The sequence below is a fragment of the Pogoniulus pusillus genome, chromosome 13 (assembly GCF_015220805.1).
Source record: "Pogoniulus pusillus isolate bPogPus1 chromosome 13, bPogPus1.pri, whole genome shotgun sequence".
Taxonomy (NCBI): Eukaryota; Metazoa; Chordata; class Aves; order Piciformes; family Lybiidae; genus Pogoniulus; species Pogoniulus pusillus.
Genome location: NC_087276.1, coordinates 32,475,260 through 32,496,352, shown reverse-complemented (window position 1 = coordinate 32,496,352; position 21,093 = coordinate 32,475,260). Strand labels below are relative to the sequence as shown.

At 44.7% G+C, this 21,093-nt stretch overlaps 4 protein-coding genes across 8 annotated transcripts in view; 1 reads left to right on the top strand and 3 right to left on the bottom strand.

The window, feature by feature from the left end:
* The window catches only part of UNKL (unk like zinc finger), a 46,462-nt gene extending 42,185 nt beyond the window's left edge, over positions 1-4,277 (bottom strand). The window contains exons 1-2 of one of the 2 annotated variants that reach the window (XM_064153937.1): positions 4,183-4,277; positions 2,265-2,474 (exon numbers count right to left, since the gene is read on the bottom strand). In XM_064153937.1, coding sequence (XP_064010007.1) covers positions 2,265-2,474; positions 4,183-4,262 — 290 coding nt within the window. In that variant the 5' untranslated portion in view covers positions 4,263-4,277. Of the gene's footprint in view, positions 1-2,264; positions 4,035-4,182 lie in introns of those variants that run through there. The other variant, XM_064153938.1, reaches the window with a different exon arrangement.
* Positions 4,278-4,547: 270 nt separating this feature from the next.
* Positions 4,548-7,567, bottom strand: LOC135180390 (ubiquinol-cytochrome c reductase complex assembly factor 4). The gene is made up of 3 exons (XM_064152745.1): positions 7,432-7,567; positions 6,267-6,411; positions 4,548-6,197 (listed from the first exon to the last, which is right to left on the bottom strand). The coding sequence occupies exons 1-3, from the start codon at positions 7,565-7,567 to the stop codon at positions 5,846-5,848; spliced, it is 633 nt and encodes a 210-aa protein (XP_064008815.1). The 3' UTR covers positions 4,548-5,845.
* A 54-nt stretch (positions 7,568-7,621) lies between these two features.
* On the bottom strand, positions 7,622-15,748 carry GNPTG (N-acetylglucosamine-1-phosphate transferase subunit gamma). Of its 4 annotated transcripts, none has more exons than XM_064153925.1 (11): positions 15,645-15,748; positions 15,503-15,557; positions 15,187-15,254; positions 14,178-14,232; positions 13,981-14,064; positions 12,878-12,971; positions 11,080-11,194; positions 10,442-10,524; positions 10,044-10,172; positions 9,017-9,098; positions 7,622-8,014 (listed from the first exon to the last, which is right to left on the bottom strand). In XM_064153925.1, exons 1-11 carry the CDS (start codon positions 15,688-15,690, stop codon positions 7,905-7,907), a joined length of 921 nt encoding a protein of 306 aa, XP_064009995.1. In that variant the 5' UTR covers positions 15,691-15,748; the 3' UTR covers positions 7,622-7,904. The 4 variants fall into 4 exon arrangements, with proteins under 4 accessions (XP_064009995.1, XP_064009992.1, XP_064009993.1 ...); XM_064153922.1 differs by having other exon boundaries at positions 15,657-15,705; XM_064153923.1 differs by lacking the exon at positions 13,981-14,064 and having other exon boundaries at positions 15,645-15,739.
* On the top strand, positions 15,553-19,832 carry TSR3 (TSR3 ribosome maturation factor). Its single transcript, XM_064152744.1, has 6 exons — positions 15,553-15,817; positions 16,069-16,285; positions 17,031-17,224; positions 17,953-18,126; positions 19,461-19,524; positions 19,601-19,832. Exons 1-6 carry the CDS (start codon positions 15,553-15,555, stop codon positions 19,740-19,742), a joined length of 1,056 nt encoding a protein of 351 aa, XP_064008814.1. The 3' UTR covers positions 19,743-19,832.
* The last annotated feature ends 1,261 nt before the right edge of the window (positions 19,833-21,093 follow it).

Sequence of the window (21,093 nt, the reverse complement as noted above, 5' to 3'; positions counted from 1 at the left end):
GGCTTTATCTTACTTTCAAACTGTCTGAGCTGGTCTGGTAAATGGGAGGATTTCCTAATCCTCTACCATCAGGTCACAATTTCTCCTACAAAAAGACAACATGGATTCCAAAATCAAGCTAGGGAAAAAAATCCAAAGTGTCACAAGACTCACTTCTGCTGAACTGAATTTAAGTTTGTTTAGTCCAAGACTCAGTACTCACACCATCAACAGCTAATGAATTACAAATGTTACAGAAAATACAACATTGCTGCATATTTTGCTAGCAAACTAAAGAGTCCTGTAACAGGTGAAGTCCTCCAGAAACCAAGGGAATGCTTTAAGGGGGTTATCCAGTGCAACTGGGACAGCTTATCGGAATTTTGTCTAAGACTTGTAAAGAACCCAATGAGGGCTAGTCCTAAAGGTGACTCAGAGCACATGTACAGAGTACATACAACATGGAAACCTCAAAGAGCAAAACCAGTAACATCAATTTTGCATCTCTATGTCTGACATCTGAACATGTTATTCGTATGCTACCACAGTAACACAGACATCTCATCAGCTGTAGATCATCACAGGATCACCAGTCAGAAAGTCTGAAGACAGTAGTTACTGACACATTGCGTCAGACTAAGCCAACGTGCCAAAACATGCATAGACCAGATGTCCTACTCAGCCTTCAATGAACTAGAGGGATGTTAGATCTTATTTTCATTAATTAAATACATTAATGGCGCACAAACTACTGTAATACACAGCTTTAAGCAAGGTAAGTATTTTGATTTAAAATATCTGGTATTAATTATCGTCAGATTATATGGCTATAAATTTGATAAACCTCTTCTCATAGATGTCAGTTAGGCTCCTCACAAGGAAGCAATCTTCAGTAACTGTTGGGGACAACCTTTCCAATCCAACAGCAGCAAACAAGTTTCCATTTCACATCTCAGTGAAAACACCTCCTTGTACTTGCTTCAAATAATTCAGTCTTGCCCAGCTAATATCTTTTTGAATCATTCCTTTGTTTTCCCTCCTTTAGAATCAGCATGCATCACTCGATAATGAAAGGTCAATTTTTGACCCCAAACAATCCATGATATGAGGATACATTTTCCTCATTTTTGATCTTCACGGAAGTGCCCATGCTGCCCTAGGACTGGCAGAGGTGCTTCACAAACACCTGACAAATTCTTGTCTTTTAAATCATAGAATCAACCAGGTTGGAAGAGACCTCCAAGATCATCCAGTCCAACCCATCACCCAGCCCTATCCAATCAACTAGACCATGGCACTAACCAACCCTCAGAGGCATTTGTTGTTGATTATATTGCCCTAAGCAACCCCAGTGATGTCATGCTGCCCAGTGCAACTTTCTTGTTCATCTTCTATCTCTGTCATTTAGTTTGTAAAGCCTTTGGGAAAAAAAAAATCCACCTATTTCTTCTTTGACTACAGCCTCTAACATGAAAGAGCCCTGATCTGTGACAAGTGCTGATATACACTACAGTAACCAAAATACTTAATCTTCCTTTTTTGAACTAAGTAACCAGCATGACTGCATATCTCTTGGCTGGTTTCCTGCCTTTTTTTTTTTTTTGGCAGGGGGAGCAGAAATCTTTCCCTGCTTCATCATTGCAGACTAAGATAGCTCCTCTGAGCTACATAATCACAATATACCTATCTCCTCTATATATGCCTGCCTATCATATTGTACCATTTGCTCATTCTCATCTCCATAAACCTTCTACCCCTCCCCAAGTTCAGTGAAGCCCCTCTGCAACCATACAGAAGAGACACAAACATTAACAGCCTAGCCAGACAATTAACAATGAACTCCTGCATAAAACGTTCTCCTCTACTACCCATCAATCTTCACAAAGCTTACAAAAGTTTAAAATCTTGAAGCCACCTTTACACTGCACGGATTGCACCTACAGGCCAACTACTGGCCAATTTCTGTGTTGTTGGTGAGAAAAAGAAAGCACAACTGAAAAAAAAAAAGATGCAGCAACAGTACTAATCAGGCAACCAGCTCCTTGCAGTATCCTTTAAAGACTGTCACAATGCAAAAGGACAGTTTGAACTGTATGATAGTCTACAGAATACATACTTGCATCAAAATATAGGTGTCAAAAAATGGACAAATCACTTACAGAAATCTGTTTTCAAATAAACTGCAGCAGGATTCTATCCGTTACGTTCGCTAAGCAGAAATCAGCATCTTTCCTTAATGTCACTGACAGCACTGTAAACACCTAAGACTGAAAGAAATCACTTACTCATCTCCATCTGGGCAGATTCCTGTAGTTTCATCATATTTTGTACAATAAACATCTGGACTGTAGTTAAAAGTCCCATCACGCCTTCGTATAGGTCTACGACGACGCTGATTTAGGAAATGCCAATGAAAACAGGTAAATGGTCTGTGCTGGGTACACTTGTGCTGCAAAAATAGGGGGCACTGCTCTGTCCTAAATTCCTTTAGATACCTAAAAAAATTAAACTGTGTTACAAGCTTATCTTATTGGAGGCACATTTTTACAGTAGTAACAGGGCACTTGACAACTCAGTGCATACAGCCCATTAAAAATTGTGCAAATGTACCTGCATACAGATTTAGTTCCTATGCACAATTTACTGCTTAGCTGTAGAATATAAGTGACTTCAATTTTTATGACAGACCCATTACTAACAAAATACAGTGGAATACCTGGACAATTACACTATGCTTTGTAACTAAGCTAAAGCCATTAATTTTAAATGTAGAGTATTTAAAATATTGTGCTAAGTAACCACCAGATTATAAATTCAAGTGTTTGAAGGAATGTTCGTCTTGCTTGCTGCTATGCACAATAGCTCTAAAAAGGCTATTTTAATTAAATACCACGTATTTTACACACGAATGCCATCAGCTAATTTAAATGTCAGTCCTTGATTACAACATTGCCAGAATGCAGACACATCCTATAGAAAACCAGAGGGTTAGAAGGGCTTTACAAAGGTAGTCAGGGGCAGGAGAGGACTTGAGCAAACGTTTTATAAATGTTACATTACTGTTAAGATAGTCAGGTCCTGTCAGGCTGGGCTCTACTGTGGCATTTACCAAAACAGGTAAGACAGTACTTCTTGCTGTCTCGGTTTATATCTAGGAGCAAATTTTAGAAGCTTACTACCTCTCCAAAGTTACCAAGTATTTGTAGAGCAAAAAGTATATGTGGGCTTTTCAGAAGAACCTTAGAGTTCCAAGAGGATTCTAAAAGATTGCAGGATGTCCACCAGGCTAGAGGGCAATTAAAGATAAAGGAAAAGCAAAAGTATTAGGAGGACGAATTAAAGACATCTTTTCATTCTCAGTTGCTTGAACTGACACGTCAGGGGGTGTCATGAGACCACTATAAAACATATCTTATATTGTTGACTGTGGGGAAAAAAAATGTAGACGTTAAGGGTTGGAAGACGGCCTCTAGCAGTATCTAGGCGAGTGCCTACGTTCTCTGGTCTTTCTGAGAGTGCTGGAAGCACTGATACTGCAGAAGTGATGGTAAGGGGCAGGGGGTGCGAAGGAATGCCACAGTTCAATAAGTTACTCTGCACTTGGGAGCCGGTAGTCCACATGAGACGGGCTGTCAGTGCTGTTAGAGGGCTGCAGGGGCCTCAACGGCCGTACATAGAGCCTTCTCCGGAGAAAACGGACAGGCTTGCAGAGGGGATTAACGAGTCTCTCAGTACGGGAAGCACAGCAAAAATAGCCATAAAAACATCCGAAGCACACGCGCCGAGGCTGGCTACGCAGCGCGCCCAGAGGTGCAAAGCCATAGTGGAGGCCTGGAGAGGGCAGTTCTCGGAGTGCCAGAGGGTGCCGCGGGGCTCTCCGTGCGGACCAGACGGGCACATCCGTGGGAGCGGACGCCAAGCGTGAAGAAGCGCCGCAGGCGCTCACCAGCCAGCCGTGCTAAGGCCGCCTCTACTTTGCCGGCACAGAACCCGGCTTGCTCCCCACAGCGACTGAAGCCGGAAAAGGAGTCCGAGAGAGGCTGGCCAGGGCTGCTCTTGCTCCTCACAGGCCGTGCCGCCAGCGCAGGAGGCCGCGCGGAGCAGGCCTGCCGAACCACCGGGCCCTCCGCCTCGGCTCCTGAGACCGTCCCCGCGCAGCACTAGGGCCCGGGGCGCAAGACGCCTCCAGGGCGCGATACCTACGTATAATGCGTGGGCTGCTCAGTCTGCGGGGACCCACTGGCCCCACCGCCGCGCGGAACAGCTTTCGAAACCGACGGCATCTTCCCCGGCGGCCAGCACTGCGCAGGCGCGGCCCCGCCACGCCAGGCCACGCCTCGGGGCCTGCCGCCGCTCCGGCCCACGCCTCGGTCCTGCTGCTAGAAGCGGCTTGCATATACGGGCTGTGTCCTCCGAGGCCTCGGAGGTGTGTTCCAGAAAGAGCAACCTGAGCTTCCCCGGAGAACGTCGCCTGACGGCCTCATGCTCTGTGCTTTTAACAACAAAAAGCTGCAGACAGCTTGCAAGTTCTGCAGCACCTTAAAAGTAATAGACTACAAGAACAGATGTATAGGTAGAGATTCTTTATTAAACGGTTAATGCATCGTCTTAAAATAAGGCACATGCAAAGGGGCAGGTCTTTATTTCCTTTAGCAAAGCAGTTGCTAGGTTGCCAAGTTCGTGGCTTTACAAGAACACAAAACTTGCCAAAGAAACAGGTATCGCCCCTTAGGTCAATATAAACGCAAGCCAGCATCACGATTCGCTCTCCAGGATGCCCCCTTGCATGCATCTCACATTCCACTGCGATAAAAGTTGAATCCCAAGACCAACCTCGGCACAGCACTGAGCAAATAGCACTCGTTTAGTAGGCATCATCCAGTTAAACTACAGGGACTTTATAACAAAATCAAAAGCAGTGCTGGTAGCACACTGTTTGGAGACAAATCAGCAGCGCTGGACTGCAGCTCCAGCCTGTTTTACCAGCTGCTGTCATGTTTGGGCTATTTTTATTTCTTTGGGGCTTTCGATTTTTGTTTTTCATTAGGCATTTTAATGACATAAAAGGTGATGCACTTTTACATTTGAAAACCTAATTTAAAACATATCTTTGAAGGGAACTACGCTTTATTAATAGCTTAGATTCTTCCTTTCCCATAAAAGTCTCTACAGTGTGCAAGTTTAAGTATCTATGTACCTGTAGGAAAAAAGATGCTCCAACCAGGTTTTCCTGTCCAACATAATGCAAGCCAATCGCTTCAATCCTCTGCAAAAACAAGAGGATCCTACCAGTAATAATCTCTAAACGAGAAGAAACATGCCAAAGTTCTAGTCTACAAAGCAAGCACTGACTATGCATTAAGGGCTGAAGAAGGTAATTTCTACGTTATTTAGTAAATTTAAAGAAAAATAAAAATCAGAACACAAAGAATCACATTTTCATGAATCATACTCTTAGAGTTGTCTGCAATGTAAAGTGAACATACATTTGACTAGGAAAATGTCAAATGAAGGTCACCTTCAACAGCGATTCTACAGACTCAGAGCTTTGATACTTTAATCACTGTGAATCTAAGGAAAAAAATCCAGGAAAAAGAGATGGATTGTATAAAATATATCTTCAAATCCCAGTTCATCCCTACCGTGCAATGCAGGAAGAAACTACTCCCTGTGCTACCAGTGTAGACTACTCATCTAAGAGAAGCACAGAAAGCGGCACTACACACGAAGGAACACAGCTTGCAAGCTAAGGCTGCCGGTAGTCTGAAAAAACAGGTTTCCCCATAAAAAGTGTCAGCGGAGCTTTCAACCAGGCGAATGCAGGCAAACTTCAGGCAGCTCCTTCACTGCAGTCGCACTCCCGCCCTCATTTCTCCAGCGGCTGCAAGGGAACGTTGTTTTTCTGAGTCGCATCTAGAGAGTTCACGATCTCACCGGAGAAAATTGCTTCCAGTCGCTCATCAACCTCCGTTTTTTCTCTAAACACGCACCAGAGCAACAACCCCGTGGACAGCAAACTGAGAGGCAGCACCTTCACCCACGACCTCTCGCTGTCTCTCCCCATAGACTGGCTGACGCTCCACACCCGCGGACTGGCCTTGCTGACGGAGAATGGGGTGGCTCCTTCGCCCTCCGGATCCGCGCCCGCCGCGCCCTCAGCACCCTGCCGCCGCGACAGCCATCTACGCGGATCAGGCAGGCGCAGCGGCCGCCACGCCCTGCGAAGACAGACGGGTCAGAGGCGCGAACAAACCGCCCGCACCCCAACCCCGCGGCCATCGTCTCACCGCCAGCGGCCCAGCACCCCACTCATCCCGGCGCGCTCCCGGCCCGGCTCCTCCCCGCCTCGCCCGGAAGCGGAAGCGCAAGCGCGCGGCACCAGCAGCAGCCCGCGGCCTGCCCGCGCCGGCAGGGTCGCAGGGCTGCGGTGCGCTGCCGAAGCAAGGGGGGAGCAGAGGCGCTGGGCGCAGGCTGCCCGACTGGCACAACGCGTTCTGCCTCCACACACTATCACAATGGGCCTTCCCAAGCCTGGCCGGCGGGGAAGAATCAGTGTATTCCGTGTCAGGTACGGGAACGGCCACGTATTCCAGCAGTGAACTGTTACTTCGTAAGGAAGCCGTGCCTTCAAAGCACCTTGCTGTCAGATGCTGAACAATTTTCCCTTCGCCCACTCGCTATCCAAAGATCATACAATCTTTGAATCAGCCAGGTTGGAAGAGACCTCCAAGATCCAGTCCAACCTATCATCCAGCCATATCCAGTCAAGCAAACCACGGCACTAAGTGCCCCATCTAGTCTTTTTGAACGCCTCCAGGAACGGCGACTCCCCCACCTCCCTGGGCAGCCCATTCCAATGCCAATCACTCCCTCTGTGAAGAACTTCCTCCTAACGTCCAGCCTGTACTTCCCCCAGCACAACTTGGGACTGTGTCCCCTTGTTCTGTTGCTGGGTGCCTGGCAGAAGACACCAACCCCACCTGGCTACAGCCTCCCTTCAGGTAGTTGTAGACAGTAATGAGGTCACCTCTAAGCCTCCTCTTCTCTAGGCTGCATACCCACAGCTCCCTCAGCCTCACCAGCTTTGGTGCCTTTCTCTGAGCCAGAACTGGACACAGCACTCAAGGTGTGGCCTAAGCAGTGCTGAGCACAGGGGCAGAAGAACCTCCCTTGTCCTGCTGGCCACACACTGCTCCTGAGCCAGGCCAGGATGCCATTGGCTCTGCTGCCCACCTGGGCACACTGCTGGCTCATGTTCAGCTCCTCTCTCCCAGCACTCCCAGGTCCCTCCCTGCCTGGCTGCTCTCAGCTAATCTGTCCCCAGCCTGTAGCACTGCTTGGGGTTCTTGTGGCCAAAGTGTAGCACCCTGCACTTAGCCTTGTTCAATCTCATCCCATTGGCCTCTGCCCACCCATCCAGCCTGGCAAGGTCCCTCTGCAGAGCTCTCCTACCCTCCAAGAGATCCACACCTACTCCTAACTTGGTGTCGTCTTCAAACTCACTGATGCTGGACCCAATCCCCTGGTCCAGATCATCAATGAAGACATTAACCTCTGAGCACAGGGGCAGTGGTTGCACAGAAAACATTTTAGGAAGATGGTACCTCATCTGTATGGTACAGCTTGTACAAATCTTCCAGTATTGGTCTTGAAGTATTTTTTATTTGCACCACAAAGTACCATGCTTGATTACAGAAAATTAAAGCTGGAGACACAGGATTTATCCCATCCAGCCTTGGCAAAGACATTTTACAAATGTTCTCAGAACACAGCAAAATCTTCTCGGTAGCACAGTCCTCAATCCATTAAGGTCCCTTTGCTGTAGAACAGGAATTCAGGACATGGTGCCATCATCGGTGTTCAACTTGCTTCACGTTCCAAATGAATTTGCTGTTTACCACCCAAGTTTATTCATGCAGTGCCATTCAGACTCCTCTATCACCGTGCAGGTGCTCATCATCCTTTGACCCATTAGGAAAAGCTGTCACTGCAGTTGCCAGTTTTTGACTTACATGTTCAACACCTGTATTTTCAGCTGTAATATTTAGTTGAAGATATCAGTTATTTCTGCTTTTAAACACCACTTTTTTTGGTCATTTTTGACATTTTGGACACAAAAAATCACAGAGTAGTTTTTAAGTTATCTAGAGTAAGCTGTAGATTCTGCTTTTTATTACCCAATTCTAATCTTCAATAGATTGGATTAGCAGACAGGCAGAAACATTGTGCAAGTTACTCAGTTAATGGCTGAAACTATGCAGAGAAAGCATTTTAATAAAATTTCAACACGAAATTCAAAAGAGCATCACCAGTTTAAAAAAAAAAGAAGAAAAAAGGTTTTTCAGAAGAAAAAAGTGTCACTAATTTAAAGTTAAATTAGCTCAAAGGTTCACTGTCTTCTTGAAATGCCAATTCCAAACATAAGAGGTATAAATATACACTCAAGGTAACTGACAAAGACTTCATGTCATAGTAGCACAACAGACTACAAGAACTAAGGGACAAAAAACCCCCAACAGCTATAAAAAATCCCAACTTGTCTGGAATTAATAGAGATAAGCCTTCTTCCCAGCTGGCACCAGTCCTCCCTTCTAAAAGCTGCGCGTGATATGGTACTTACCTAACAGAAATCAAAGAGTGGGGGAAAAAGGATGACTAAGAAAGAATAACAAGACGCAGAAAACATTTCAAGTGTTCTTGAAGAATTCAGAAAGCAGAGTTAATTAAAAGATGCTTATGTGCTGTGAATGCTGTAATGCCGGTTAACACCCTAAGTACTGGAGATAAATTTCAATTACAACAGCAGTCCAATGTTTTATACAAAGCTAACATTTAAAGTCATCAATATGTCAGGGGGGAAGGGAGCAAAGTAATTCCTGTCATGCAGGAATCGCGACCTAAGTACTAGAAACTCTGTCTACTGAATTTTACCTCCATGTACAACAGGTTATTCAATCCTTGCTGTTAACCAAAACCAACATTTGGATATTCACTTTTTGAACAGACAAGGAAAAGAACAATACCAAAAAACCCTCACCAGAATCTCCTTTATATGCAATACCATGCTGACTTAATAAATCTTGAAGTCTTTTCAGTTCTTCAGAAAGTTGCTGGTATTCCTTAGAAAAACAAGACAAAAGCCCTGAGCATTTAAGGTGGCTCTCCCATTCTGCAAGTGCACATATAAAATGAGACTTAGTAAAAAATAAGGGGTCTGTGCACAGCTGTTACAGCTTCTGACTTAAAAGATCTTAAAGCATAAACTGCTTATTCCAAGGTGCACATTTTATAAAAAGCTGTAGTTCTGTGTTGCCAAAGCAGAATCTACCTTTTTCCAAGCCCAAAAGTAAAAATCAGGAGTGCTTTCTGCAATGATTTCAGATTTATCCTCTACCTAGCCTTTTACCGTGGCACAAAACCGCTACTGGACAAGCTTTATTTTACATCCTCATCAGTTTCTGTTACTTTACAAAGTCAGGGGTTGTTCAGTACTTTCTTCTATGCGTTATAAGGAACTAATTCCCTTCCTTGCTCTTTTTTTGACACTCAGCTTTCAGTCTTTGAGGCTAACATTATCTATTTTCCCCATTTCAGTTCTGCTGCAGGACTGCTGACACACATGAAAGTCATTCAGAAACGGACACAGCATAGCTCATTCTGCCTTCTCCTTGTGTAACATCTACTGCTTTCCAACACAACTATGGGTAATGATCTTGCATGTCCACATTCCAAAGGCTGGTTACATTCCCCTTCCTCTTTCCAGACTGATATTGCCCAGAAAGAGCACTTACAACATGTTCGTAACCCTACACTGATTCCCACATGCTCCCCCACCTGTCTTATGGGACTTTCAGTTGTGTGGGACTGTTGTTGATTTAATGGCTGGAATAAAGACGCTAAATCATGCTGTACATAGACTGTTACATACTGAAACCAGGACAGATAATAGTATTGACAGATTTCATCTGAACCCAGAGAATGTTTACATAATGCTATCACACTGACACTGTCACACAGTAAAAAGTGGCAGTTTAATTCTACATTGTAAATACTATAGTCTGTACCTTATTGCACTTCTCTGCTGTTTCAAATTCCAGACTGATTTTGTTATTCAGTTTCTCAACTTCCTTTTCTTCTGTTGCTTTCAGAAATCCCGCTTCCTGAAAAATCTCTTTCAGTATTTTTCTGTATCCCTAAACAAAGAAGGTTTTCAAGAGACAACAGATTAAACCACCAAATTCTCACCTCTGCCTGTAATTTGCACTGGCCATTTCAATTCCTCAAGCTTCACTGTAGAAAACATTAAAATTAACACCTGGTCACCCGCTGCAGCAGTTGCAAAGCACAAAAATTATTGTCAACGGCAGAACAAATGCATCTGTTCCAAAAAGAGAAACTGCACAAGCCAGGTTTGGCCACTTGAACACAATTGCTCTTAGAGAGTTGGAAGAAATTAACAAACCTGCACAGTTATTAATTCATCATACAGAAGCTGCTCTGCTTCATCCCATTTTCTTTGTAGGGTTTCAGTTAGAGTCGGATAAACTGCAAAACAGAAGTCAAACCATGTAAAAACCACCAGCATTGTCTTGCATTTTTCAAATGCTCCTCTGATAGTATGCAAGCGTATTTGAGAACTCTAGGTTTCTACACAGTACATAGTCTCTACTGCTTTCAGGAGCTGGGGTTAAACTTAGCATTCTACTTCCCGTGTTTAGTTTCTGGAGAATACAAAAATGTTTTTGTTTCCAGTCAGAAGGTCCCAAATTTCCTTGCGGAATGTAATTCCAACTGAGTTGTCCCTTTTAGGTAATCTAAATGAGCAGGTACTACAGCACTGATTCCTTTGACCAGTCCAAGAAAAAATTAAAATATTTGAATTTTTTTTTTTTTAAAATCAATCCCAGGGCCTACAGTAACAATGAGAATCTATCTGAGGAACACTTACACGTTGTAATTACTGGGATTTAAAATACACTTCCTATCTTACACTGCATTTAATACTAATTATATTAAGTTAAAAACTCAACCTAAAATTTTGTGGTGAGGCTGGAGCCATATGCCGGATGCTCCACACACAAATTATTTTCTAAATCTTACCTAAAAGAGAGTGGGGATGGCACACGAGAGGAGTCTCAAATGTCAGAGAATAAACACAAGTACTCGGCTCAGACACATAAGCCAATTTATTGCTTTTTCCACAAACAAGATGAACCTAGCAGCAAAAAGAAAGATAACCAGGACTTCACATAAAAAAGGACCAGCACTGATGATCCATTTTCTGACTTCCAGTGCTAGCAGATAGATTTCTGTATGTACTGTCATATAAAAGCTTCCAATGCTGTCACCTGCAGATAAACAATCTTAGCAAACACATCTCTGAATTATTTGATCAAATGTCAAAATTGCTTTCTGCAATTGGAAATTATCCCAATGATCCTCTCCCCTCATTGTTCCTTGGACTCCCAAGAACCGTATTTCCAGCAAGAATGAGAGTAAAAAGCACACTCTTTAGAATCTCATCTAATGTAAGCTTAATTAGCTTAAAAATCCTAGTTCTGACCTATGTGCTGAGTAAAAAGAACTATACACACCTAGCCTGCAGAAATGTTTCCAGCAGTATTTTCTGCCTGTTGAAGACCTGAATCACAGTATCAAAGGTCATACAAGAATGGTAATTATTTCTACAGCTCCTGTGGAGGACACAAATGTAAACAAGGCACCTGCACTGCAGTAGAGTATTTTCACCTTGGCCAAGATATTTTGTTCCTTACCCGATTTTCACATTAGTGAAACTATGTATCCCTCTCTCAAGTGTTGCATTGTCACCCATCACTGTAATAGCTAAGTGTCTTCTACACGATAAGCAGCTTGCTGTGAACTATTCAGTATCTTTAACTCTCTCCACCACATGGGTCCATGTCACCAGGGATTGTGAGGTGTAAGTCACGGTACTTTCAAAAACGACAGAACACACCAGAGTGGCAGGCAGAAAAACATGAATAAAGAAAAGGACTAATGACCTTATAGTGGCCTTCTAGTTTCTGAAGGAGGCCTACAGGAAGGCTGGGGAGGGACTACTTACAAGGTCTTGTAATGACAGGACGAGGAGTAATGGGTTTAAACTAGAAGAGGGGAAATTTAAACTGGATGTTAGAAGGAAGTTCTTTACAGCGAGGGTGGTGAGACACTGGAACAGGTTGCTCAGGGAGGTTGTGAACAGTCCCTCCCTGGAGCTGTTCAAGGCCAGGCTGGATGAGGCCTTGCGCAACCTGTTGTAACGGGAGGTGTCCCTGCCAGTCCCTTCCAACTTAGACCATTCTATGATGTGTGCAAATCACATGCCACACACTGGGCAATCTCAGACACCCTTCCTTACCGTTCTAGTGAAATAGTTATTTGGCACAGACTGCAAATGTGAAAAGGAAGATTATCTTTTTAACTTTAAAATGCATATGGAACAGAACCAGTTTCTCTTGAGTTGGCATCTCTGCCACTCCCATATATTTGAACCCTTCCTGCATGCCCTCTGCTCTTGATTTGACACCATACTTAGCTTCTCGACAAATAGCTCTTTTTACTTTTTCCCGACAGCAATTAAAAAGCACTTCATGTTTCTACAGTAGTGATAATACCAGGACATTCTACTCTATGAAGAAAAGAAAAAAAGTTAAAATTAACCAATGAAGTTTACCTAAGTAAACTTCAAACACTTTATCCTGATTTTAGCTCCCTCCTCCAGCCATTCACTTCACTCCTATAGGAATTAATCTTTTATGGTTTTGATCATATCTTAAATGATGACTTCTGCAAGGTAGGCACACGTTGGCCTGCAGAGTGCCCTAAGCGTGTGTATAAAGTCGTACTGTCTGAATTAGCATACTCTAGGTTACTACACCTTTGTCTGTCTGCTCTTAGTTTCACACGAGTCTCCTTCCCTCATCCACATTCCAAGAAATGTGTTGTTTTCAATTTCCCATTCATGCCAGATTCTGAAAAAAAAAAAAAAAAGGACATAATTTTAAGTTAGTGGAAAGGACAAGGTGAGCACTCAGGAACTAAAGCAGGAATAGTCTTTACACTAAACTGCATGTATTTAATTTTTGTTGTTTCAGTATTTCCATTTCTTGCAGCCAAGACACCATAAACAGTGTAGCTTCTTACCCAGGCTGCTGTGTAGAGCACATCAGCTTTACTTTGGGAGCAGGTGTGGATCAACTTTCAGTTTGCAAACCATCTGCACTTATAAATCTCTGCTTAATTCCAATAAATACATCTTACAGATCAATCCCACAACAAATTCCATCATGTAAGTACCCTGCGAAACTCAGACTGCAACACTGGTGCTAGAGAAGTCACTGACAAAAATTAGTCTCTATTTCTGCTAGTCTTAAAGCCAGCAACACTCTGGGCATCTTCAAGTACTCTTTTCCTCTCACACTGGCATGCTAATTATCCTGCACAGAGGAAAACAAGACCTCTATCTAAAAAAGTTTAGAAAGGCAGCAATTTTAGAACAGTGCTCCATCATTACATTTAATTCAGGTCTTATGATTCAGGTCCTCTGGGGTCTGGAAATACTTTGGGATACTTTTTTGGACCTACACTGAGTCCTTATTGTATTTTGTTTAATATGTTTCACACAATCACTAGAAATGAAGCACATTTCACTTTTGAAGGCTACAGTCAACTCCAGTGAAAGTAGTTAACAGATGTGAAACAACTTTGTCAGCATAAACTTCAGGTGTACATTACTGAATTCCTCACATGAACATACCACACCTGTACTTGTCACTGGTTATTAACCCAAACAAAATGAGAGGTTAGTATTCATCATGAAAAAAAAAATGAATTTTTCAAGATGGCTTATTTTTAGGCACAATGCCATGGGAGCTAGAATGGCCTAAGCTGACCAACAGAAGAATCTTCAATTTAAAACTGCCTCTTTCTCACAATCTATAAAACAGTCTGCTAGCTACACAGACAACACTTAAGCCTCACCCTAAAATCCCACTATAGGCATTCCATCGAAAAGTCTGCTCGTGCTGGGTGACGTTATGGAAAGGACAAAACTCATACTTGTACCTTGAAAGAAAAAATAAAGACAAGAAGAAAGTAAGAGATGTTTCAGACTGAAATCACAACCTAGTTAGCTCCTAACAAATACACAGAATCAAGTATCCAAACCCATTACTCACGTGGATTCCACAAAACTGAAACACTTGCCAGCAAGCCTGAAGAGGTGTGCAGGGCCTAAAACCACCACAAAACAATATCAGCATTTTTGTTGAATTCAAGCAAGTTGCTGTGGTGACAAAACTGCAGGAAGTATGTGACAAATCAAGAATTATTCCCTTTAGCTTACTCCTTGCACTCAGTGTTTATCTCCTCTCCTGCATATACGGTCTAGAATTGTTAAGATTCCTGTGTATTTTGCTCAGGTGTTGGATTTATACTGCAGCACTCGGGCTCTGTGTGAAACTGACTTGTTCCAAGACTACTAAGAAACTTCTGAACAATTTTTGATTGCTGAATACTAGGGGATGATGGGTCGAGTCTTGAGGACATCAGGAATTGTTTCAAGAAGAGAATTTTCGGTAAGGATCGGAAGGATGGGTGATTGGCTTAAAAAACACAGCATAGAACACATGGATGTCGTTGTGACAAAAACAATCCAAACGGCCCTGGGGCACGGAACGCCAGAGAGGTCAGAAGCACAGTAACGTGTGTTTCTCCGTGCTTACCTTCCATGGAGGAGGCTCAGGGGTGACCTTATTGCTGTCTACAACTACCTGAGGGGAGGTAGTGGCCAGGAGGAGGTTGCTCTCTTCTCTCAGGTGGCCAGCGCCAGAACGAGAGGACACAGCCTCAGGCTGTGCCAGGGGAGATTTAGGCTGGAGGTGAGGAGAAAGTTCTTCACTGAGAGAGTCATTGGACACTGGAATGGGCTGCCTGGGGAGGTGGTGGAGTCGCCGTCCCTGGAGCTGTTCAAGGCAGGATTGGACATGGCACTTGAGCTCTGTGGTAAAGGGTTGGACTTGATGATCTATGAGGTCTCTTCCAACCTTGGTGATACTGTGTGATACTGTGTGTGTGTGTGAAACGACCAGGAAAACCAGTCCTTGTGCAAGCACAAGTTACACCACTTTGCAACCCACTGTCACTCAACAGTGAAATCTGCACAAAAAAAGGAACACTTGCACATACCTGATATCGCAGACGGAGACATCTTCGGCTGCAGCCTGTTCGTCTGAGGCAAGAACGGGTTATTCAACCTTTCGAAAGAAGAGAAGAAAGAAGGGAAGTTAAACGCTTCAGCCCGAGTTGTGCACCTGACTACGCTTATACCCTTCCGATCGTCCCAACATCTACAGCTGCGCTTCACGCGCGAGGAGCGGTGACCATCCACGGACCCACCAGCGGAGCCGGAGAAACGCGGCAGGCGAATCCGAGCCCACCGAGCCCACCGAGCCCACCGAGCCCACCGAGCCCAGGCGGGCCTAGGGAAAGGGCGCCTATGTACCCAAACGTGTTCGGCTCCTCCACGATCTTCATCTTCCCCGCCGCGGCGAAATGACCTGCCGAGCAGAAAGCGGTGGGTTGTGGCGGACGACCTACCCCACGTCGTTACCTTCCGCCCACCCCCGCCTGCCCCGGCGGCTCACCCAGCACCGCACCCAGAGTCGCCAGCAGCAGCCAGGCGGCCGCCATCGCCACTTCCGCCGGAAGCGGAAGAGCGCGGGCCGCAGGAGCATGGAGCGCCGCCGGCGCGGAGCTCGCGGCCCCGGGACCTTGGCGGCGGAGGCCGCGCGGAGAGGTGCGGGGGCGGCGCGGAGAGGTGCGGGGGCGGCGCGGAGAGGTGCGGGGGCGGCGCGGAGAGGTGCGGGGGCCGCGCGGAGAGGTGCGGGGGCGGCGCGGAGAGGTGAGGAGGCGGCGCGGAGAGGTGCGGGGGCCGCGCGGAGAGGTGCGGGGGCCGCGCGGAGAGGTGCGGGGGCGGCGCGGAGAGGTGAGGAGGCGGCGCGGAGAGGTGCGGGGGCGGCGCGCCCGTCGGAGCGGCTGCCGGGCACTGAGCGTGTCTGCTCTTTTCAGCATGCCTGGAGAGCGAGGGGGCCGCGGAAGGGCGCGCCCCGCAGGGCAGGTTCCCGTGCCCGCTTGCCATGTGGGAGCTCGGGCACTGCGATCCCAAGAAATGCACTGGCAGGAAACTGGCTCGAAAAGGGTTTCTCCGAACCCTGCGCCTGCGCCAGAGGTTTCCGGGTCTCGTCCTCAGTCCTCTGGCTGCTGAGTACGTCTCCCCAGCTGACAGGTAAGCCTCGATGAGGCCCGCACCCGAGTGACCTCGGTGCCTGTGTGCAAACTCGCAGAGGGGCAGGCTGCGAGGAGGAGCATGTGCTGCAGTGATGTTAGCGAGAGCACTTTAACCACTGAACCGTGGCTCAAAATGTGCTACAGAACAAACGTGACCCTCCTATTCGATGGCAGCGGTGCAGGAACATGAGAAATAGAGCCATTTTATTAGGGTAACACCTTTGCACAGCTGGTATCAGTGCTAAAAGCATCTCTGGCTTCCCGTGAGAAATCAGAGTACGTTGTTTGGAGGTCACTTTGTTGAGAATCACAGGCCTTACAGCTACTGAATCTTCCGACTCCGGGTTCTTCAGCTAGGCAACGCAATGCATTGACTGGGAAACAGCAGAGGGAACGTCGTGCCTGCGGTGTTTTTTAAAGAAAGTTGCTCTCAGAAAACATCAAAATGTAGGAAGCAGAGAACCAGTGAACTTCAGCGCATCTTACTATTAACCGTACGTACAGTTTTAGACCTAGAATTTTGCGCTTTCAGCTTGAAACACGGATAACCCTTTTTTGCCAGGGGCACGTTCAGGGGAAATGCATGTTGTTACTCTTTCTCATCTCGCCTCTGTTTTAGATGATTGTAAAACGTGCTTTCTGGTTGACAGAAGGCAGTAGGCAGATTTGGTGCCAATTGTAATTCTCAGTTTATCAATTAAATGATAGGTATTTTGCTAACACAGTAATGTCTCTTTCTTTAGACATGTCATTGCTCAGAGTGGAATTGCAGTCATAGATTGCTCATGGGCCAAATTAGAAGAAACTCCCTTTCAGAGAATGAGAGGAGGTCGTCTACGGCTGCTGCCTTACTTGGTGGCTGCAAATCCTGTGAACTATGGTCGGCCGTGCAAGCTGTCCTGTGTGGAAGCTTTTGCTGCAGCTTTTTGCATTGCTGGTAGGCTGCCATTTGTCCAATGTGAAATATGTTACTAGCATTCTTAGTAAATCAGGAGATAGGATCTGCAATGGAATAAAAAGAGTTTGGAATCAGGGTGTGTACCAAGTTCTTGCATCTGGTAGTATCCACATTATCTGTGGGGTGTTCATGTTCAGCTGCTTAAACAGGACACCTGAAGTGATCATCCTGGTTTTGCCAGGATGGCCCTTAACATTAGAAAAGCTGTTAAAAAAAGCCAGAGAAAACAGAGCTGAATCCTTAGGCACCTTTCTCTGGGTGAGAGGTAACAGGTCTCTGTAAATAGGGTGGGTTTTGGCTAAGAGGAAAAGAAATCGCTCCTCTTGCGCTGTTGAGCACACTCATCGCAACTTCAGTGACCACTACAGAGGCACATTGTACTGCAGACGGACCTTCTGAACACGCACAGCTACTTTCCTCCTCAAGGACTTCAGGAGGTAGAGGCTAATATGCAGTAGCTGTACCAAGTATTTTTATGTAATCCTCACTAAAAGCCTGTACACCCTTCTTGGGTTCACTTAGAGGGTTCAAGTTCAACTGAAATATGAAAGTATTTTAAATCTTTTAAACAAAAGTCTAAATCCCCAAACACAAAAAATGCCGGCAAGCATCTCACTGTTGTGATACATGGGGTATGTACTGCACCTTGGAATCTGTGAGCTGAGTGAAATCTCACAGAGTAAGTGGTCATTTATTTTCTGGTTTAGGATTCCCAGACCTAGCTACCATTCTTCTACAGAAATTTAAGTGGGGCAAGACATTTATTGAGTTAAACAAAAGTCTGTTGGAGAAATATGCAGCCTGTCATTGCCAAGAAGAAGTGCTGAGAGTTGAAAAGGACTTTTTAGCCAGTGTCCAAGAAAGAAAAGATGAAGAAATAGGTAAGAAAAAAAGACATACTACACCCATCTCTTTCTTAAGTAATAGCTTTACAATCTTTTCCTGAAGCCTCATGAAAATATTGACAAGGTAGCAGATAGGAGCTTTGCTGAGATACATTCTGTCTTTAAACTGTGTTCTTAGAAGCAAATTTGCCTGTATTTTTCAACTAGAAAAAGATAAAAATTACTAAAGCAATTTAATGCTTACAGCAGCACATTCACAGCTGAACTGTGGAGCAGCTGCCCTGATTAAATTAATATGATGACTCCTTCTCCAGTATTCTTATCTTCCTACTCCTTTATTTATAAGATGTTAAAAGCAGAGTAAAAATACTGGTGGTTCAGGAGACTGCAAACAGGTTTTGTATTTCCTACTCAAAGATGTTTAAAAAGAACACCTGTAATGAAAATAGCTGATGAGTAGGTTATTCCCCAATGCTTCCAGTAGCTTATTGGTATTTCACTCTTTCAGACTATATTCATTGGCAAGTGAAAGACTCCAAATTAAATGATCAAGAACATATAGGTTGGACTGGATGATCTTGGAGGTCTCTTCCAACTGGATTGATTCTATTCTATGATTCTATATGAAGAGAGATGCTCCTAATTCCTGTTTTCCTTCCACAGTGGGGTTAAGTCCCATAAAACCAGGCCAGAGAATCACAGTGTAAGGAGGTGGCAGACAGTCTTTAGTTACTCTGAACCCTGACCACTCTGCTGTCACACACCAGGCTGAATGAACTTATCCTGTTGTTCAGCAGAAGCCTAAGTTACATTAAAGCGAAGACAGTTTTCAAGGGGCAATGCTACTATACTAAATAAAGCACACTTTCACCCAAAGTCCTGTTTCCTGAACTGTGCCACCAAAGCCATCCTATGTTGAAAAAGCCCAACAAGACAACACTTCCCTCCAGTGGTGTAAGCTGAAGTCAGTAATCCCTAGCCTTACCCAGTAAGATTTACACTTAGACAGCTGTATTTCACTTCTCACAAACTGAGAGCTCTTCTAGAATGAAACCATTCTGGGAGTATTCATGGTTTCTTACACGAGCCTTACAAACCTATGTATATGTAGAATTTTGACTGTCCTGTACAAGCCACTGAACTCCTTGGGGAGGAGGCCACAAAAGGCATGGAAGATTAGAATGGGGGAGCAGGATTTGGCAGTTCTCACTTCCCCTGGGTTCCAACAAAACAACTACAGTAATCTTACCAGAAATCTCAACCAGACTCTTTGCTTTCCCCTCCCTACCAGTAATCTCAACATGAAAATTAAGGCAGCTCATTAAAATAAGCCTTCTTCATTAACAGATATTTTTTCCTTATTTTTCCAGATCCATTTGATGTTGACTCAGGAAGAGAGTTTTCTAATCCAAACAGACCAATCAATTCCCCAGGGTAATGAGCTTTCCTTTAAATACTATTTGTTCTTAAAAGAGGTCTTGCTTTTATAATCCTGAAAAAAATTTTCCAGAGCAGCAGAAAGTAGCGACGAATCTGAGGAGGACAATGTGGGTATTCCAGATGATACCACTGAAACCAGTGATGAAAGCAGCTCAGAAGATCATGGTACTTCAAAGTTGCCACACCAGCAGCCAATAAAGTTTGAGAAGTAAAAAAACTCAGACCCCCAAAAGAAAGAACACCCCCAAACTATCCCAGAGTTGTACCATTCCTTATAAAGAGATTTTCTTGTAAACAGTTAAGTGTGGCTTGTTGACCTGTAACTTGGGTGCTTCACAAATGCCATCCTGTAGGTGACCCTTGGGCAGAGAGCTCTGTTTATGCACACAAAGCTGTTAGGCAGTTTTTAGGTGATTATTTCTGGAATACTATGTAAAGACCCTGAAGTTTACAAGTGCAAGGAGACCAGCTCCACTGTAAAGTCTGCACTGGGAGAGGGAATTGTGGCAAAAAGGGCCAAGGAGGAGCTCTTCTGGGGTCTTTTTGAAGCAGGGAAAGTGGCACACCTGTGCCAAGGGCTGGCAGCATAGCTAAATGAGGCAGAACCAAGAAGCAACCTCATGGAGGACAGCAAGCTGTTGCTGCCCACCAAGCACAGAGGAGGGCTCAGTTGATTGCAACCAGTCTCCTCCCAGAAGACGACCCGGCCTGGTGAACAACCCTGGGCAGCTGCTTTCCAGCCTCTCTTCCCTGAGCCTGTAGCATTGCCTGGGACTGTGACCGAAATAATAAAAAAAAAAAATTAAGTGAATTTTACAGAGAATCTTTTCCCTAGCTCAGTTTTGCAATTACTCCCCTTCTCACCCCAAGCAAAATGAAGTCTTTGCCAAAACAGCTGTTGCAGGAAGGACTCTTGGGTAGTAACCAGAGAGCAATCCTACAGAAACCATTTTTAAAGGACCAAATCATACAGGGGTTGCTATCCCAAAGCAGGATAGCAAAACTACTGCAATCAAAAGCAGACAAGCAGAACAGATCTGAGAACAGAGCTGTATCACACTTAAGCCTCTAAAAATAGCCATTCTTTAATAAGAGGTGCACTGAAGAAGCTACAGCTCAGATGGAACAAAGCTTTCACACTTCATTTGGAGAATGATTTTGACTAAAAAATACAAATTAAAAAAAAGTGAAAGTTTAATAGAGGGCATATCAGCTTGACATACATGAAAATAACTTACATAATTTAACTGATTTCCTTACAGCAGGAAACTCCAATTGCATAGAGCACATCCTTTTCCCAGACACTATACACATCACTCTATGGCAGAAGGCACAGAAGTATTTCTTGTAAACAAGAACCATTTAAAATCCCCAAGCTGCATTCCTCCGACAGCTTCTGCTGTTTCGATCAGTCTAATTCTCATACTGCGTCCCTGTGGTCACACCAGGGTGCTGATACCTTTATGCACAGTAAGCAACTGGTCTCTAGCTAGACAGCATTCCACAAGCTGTTTAAGGAACTGATCAAAGCTGAGTAGGGGTCCCAAAGGGCTGCCTTCATTT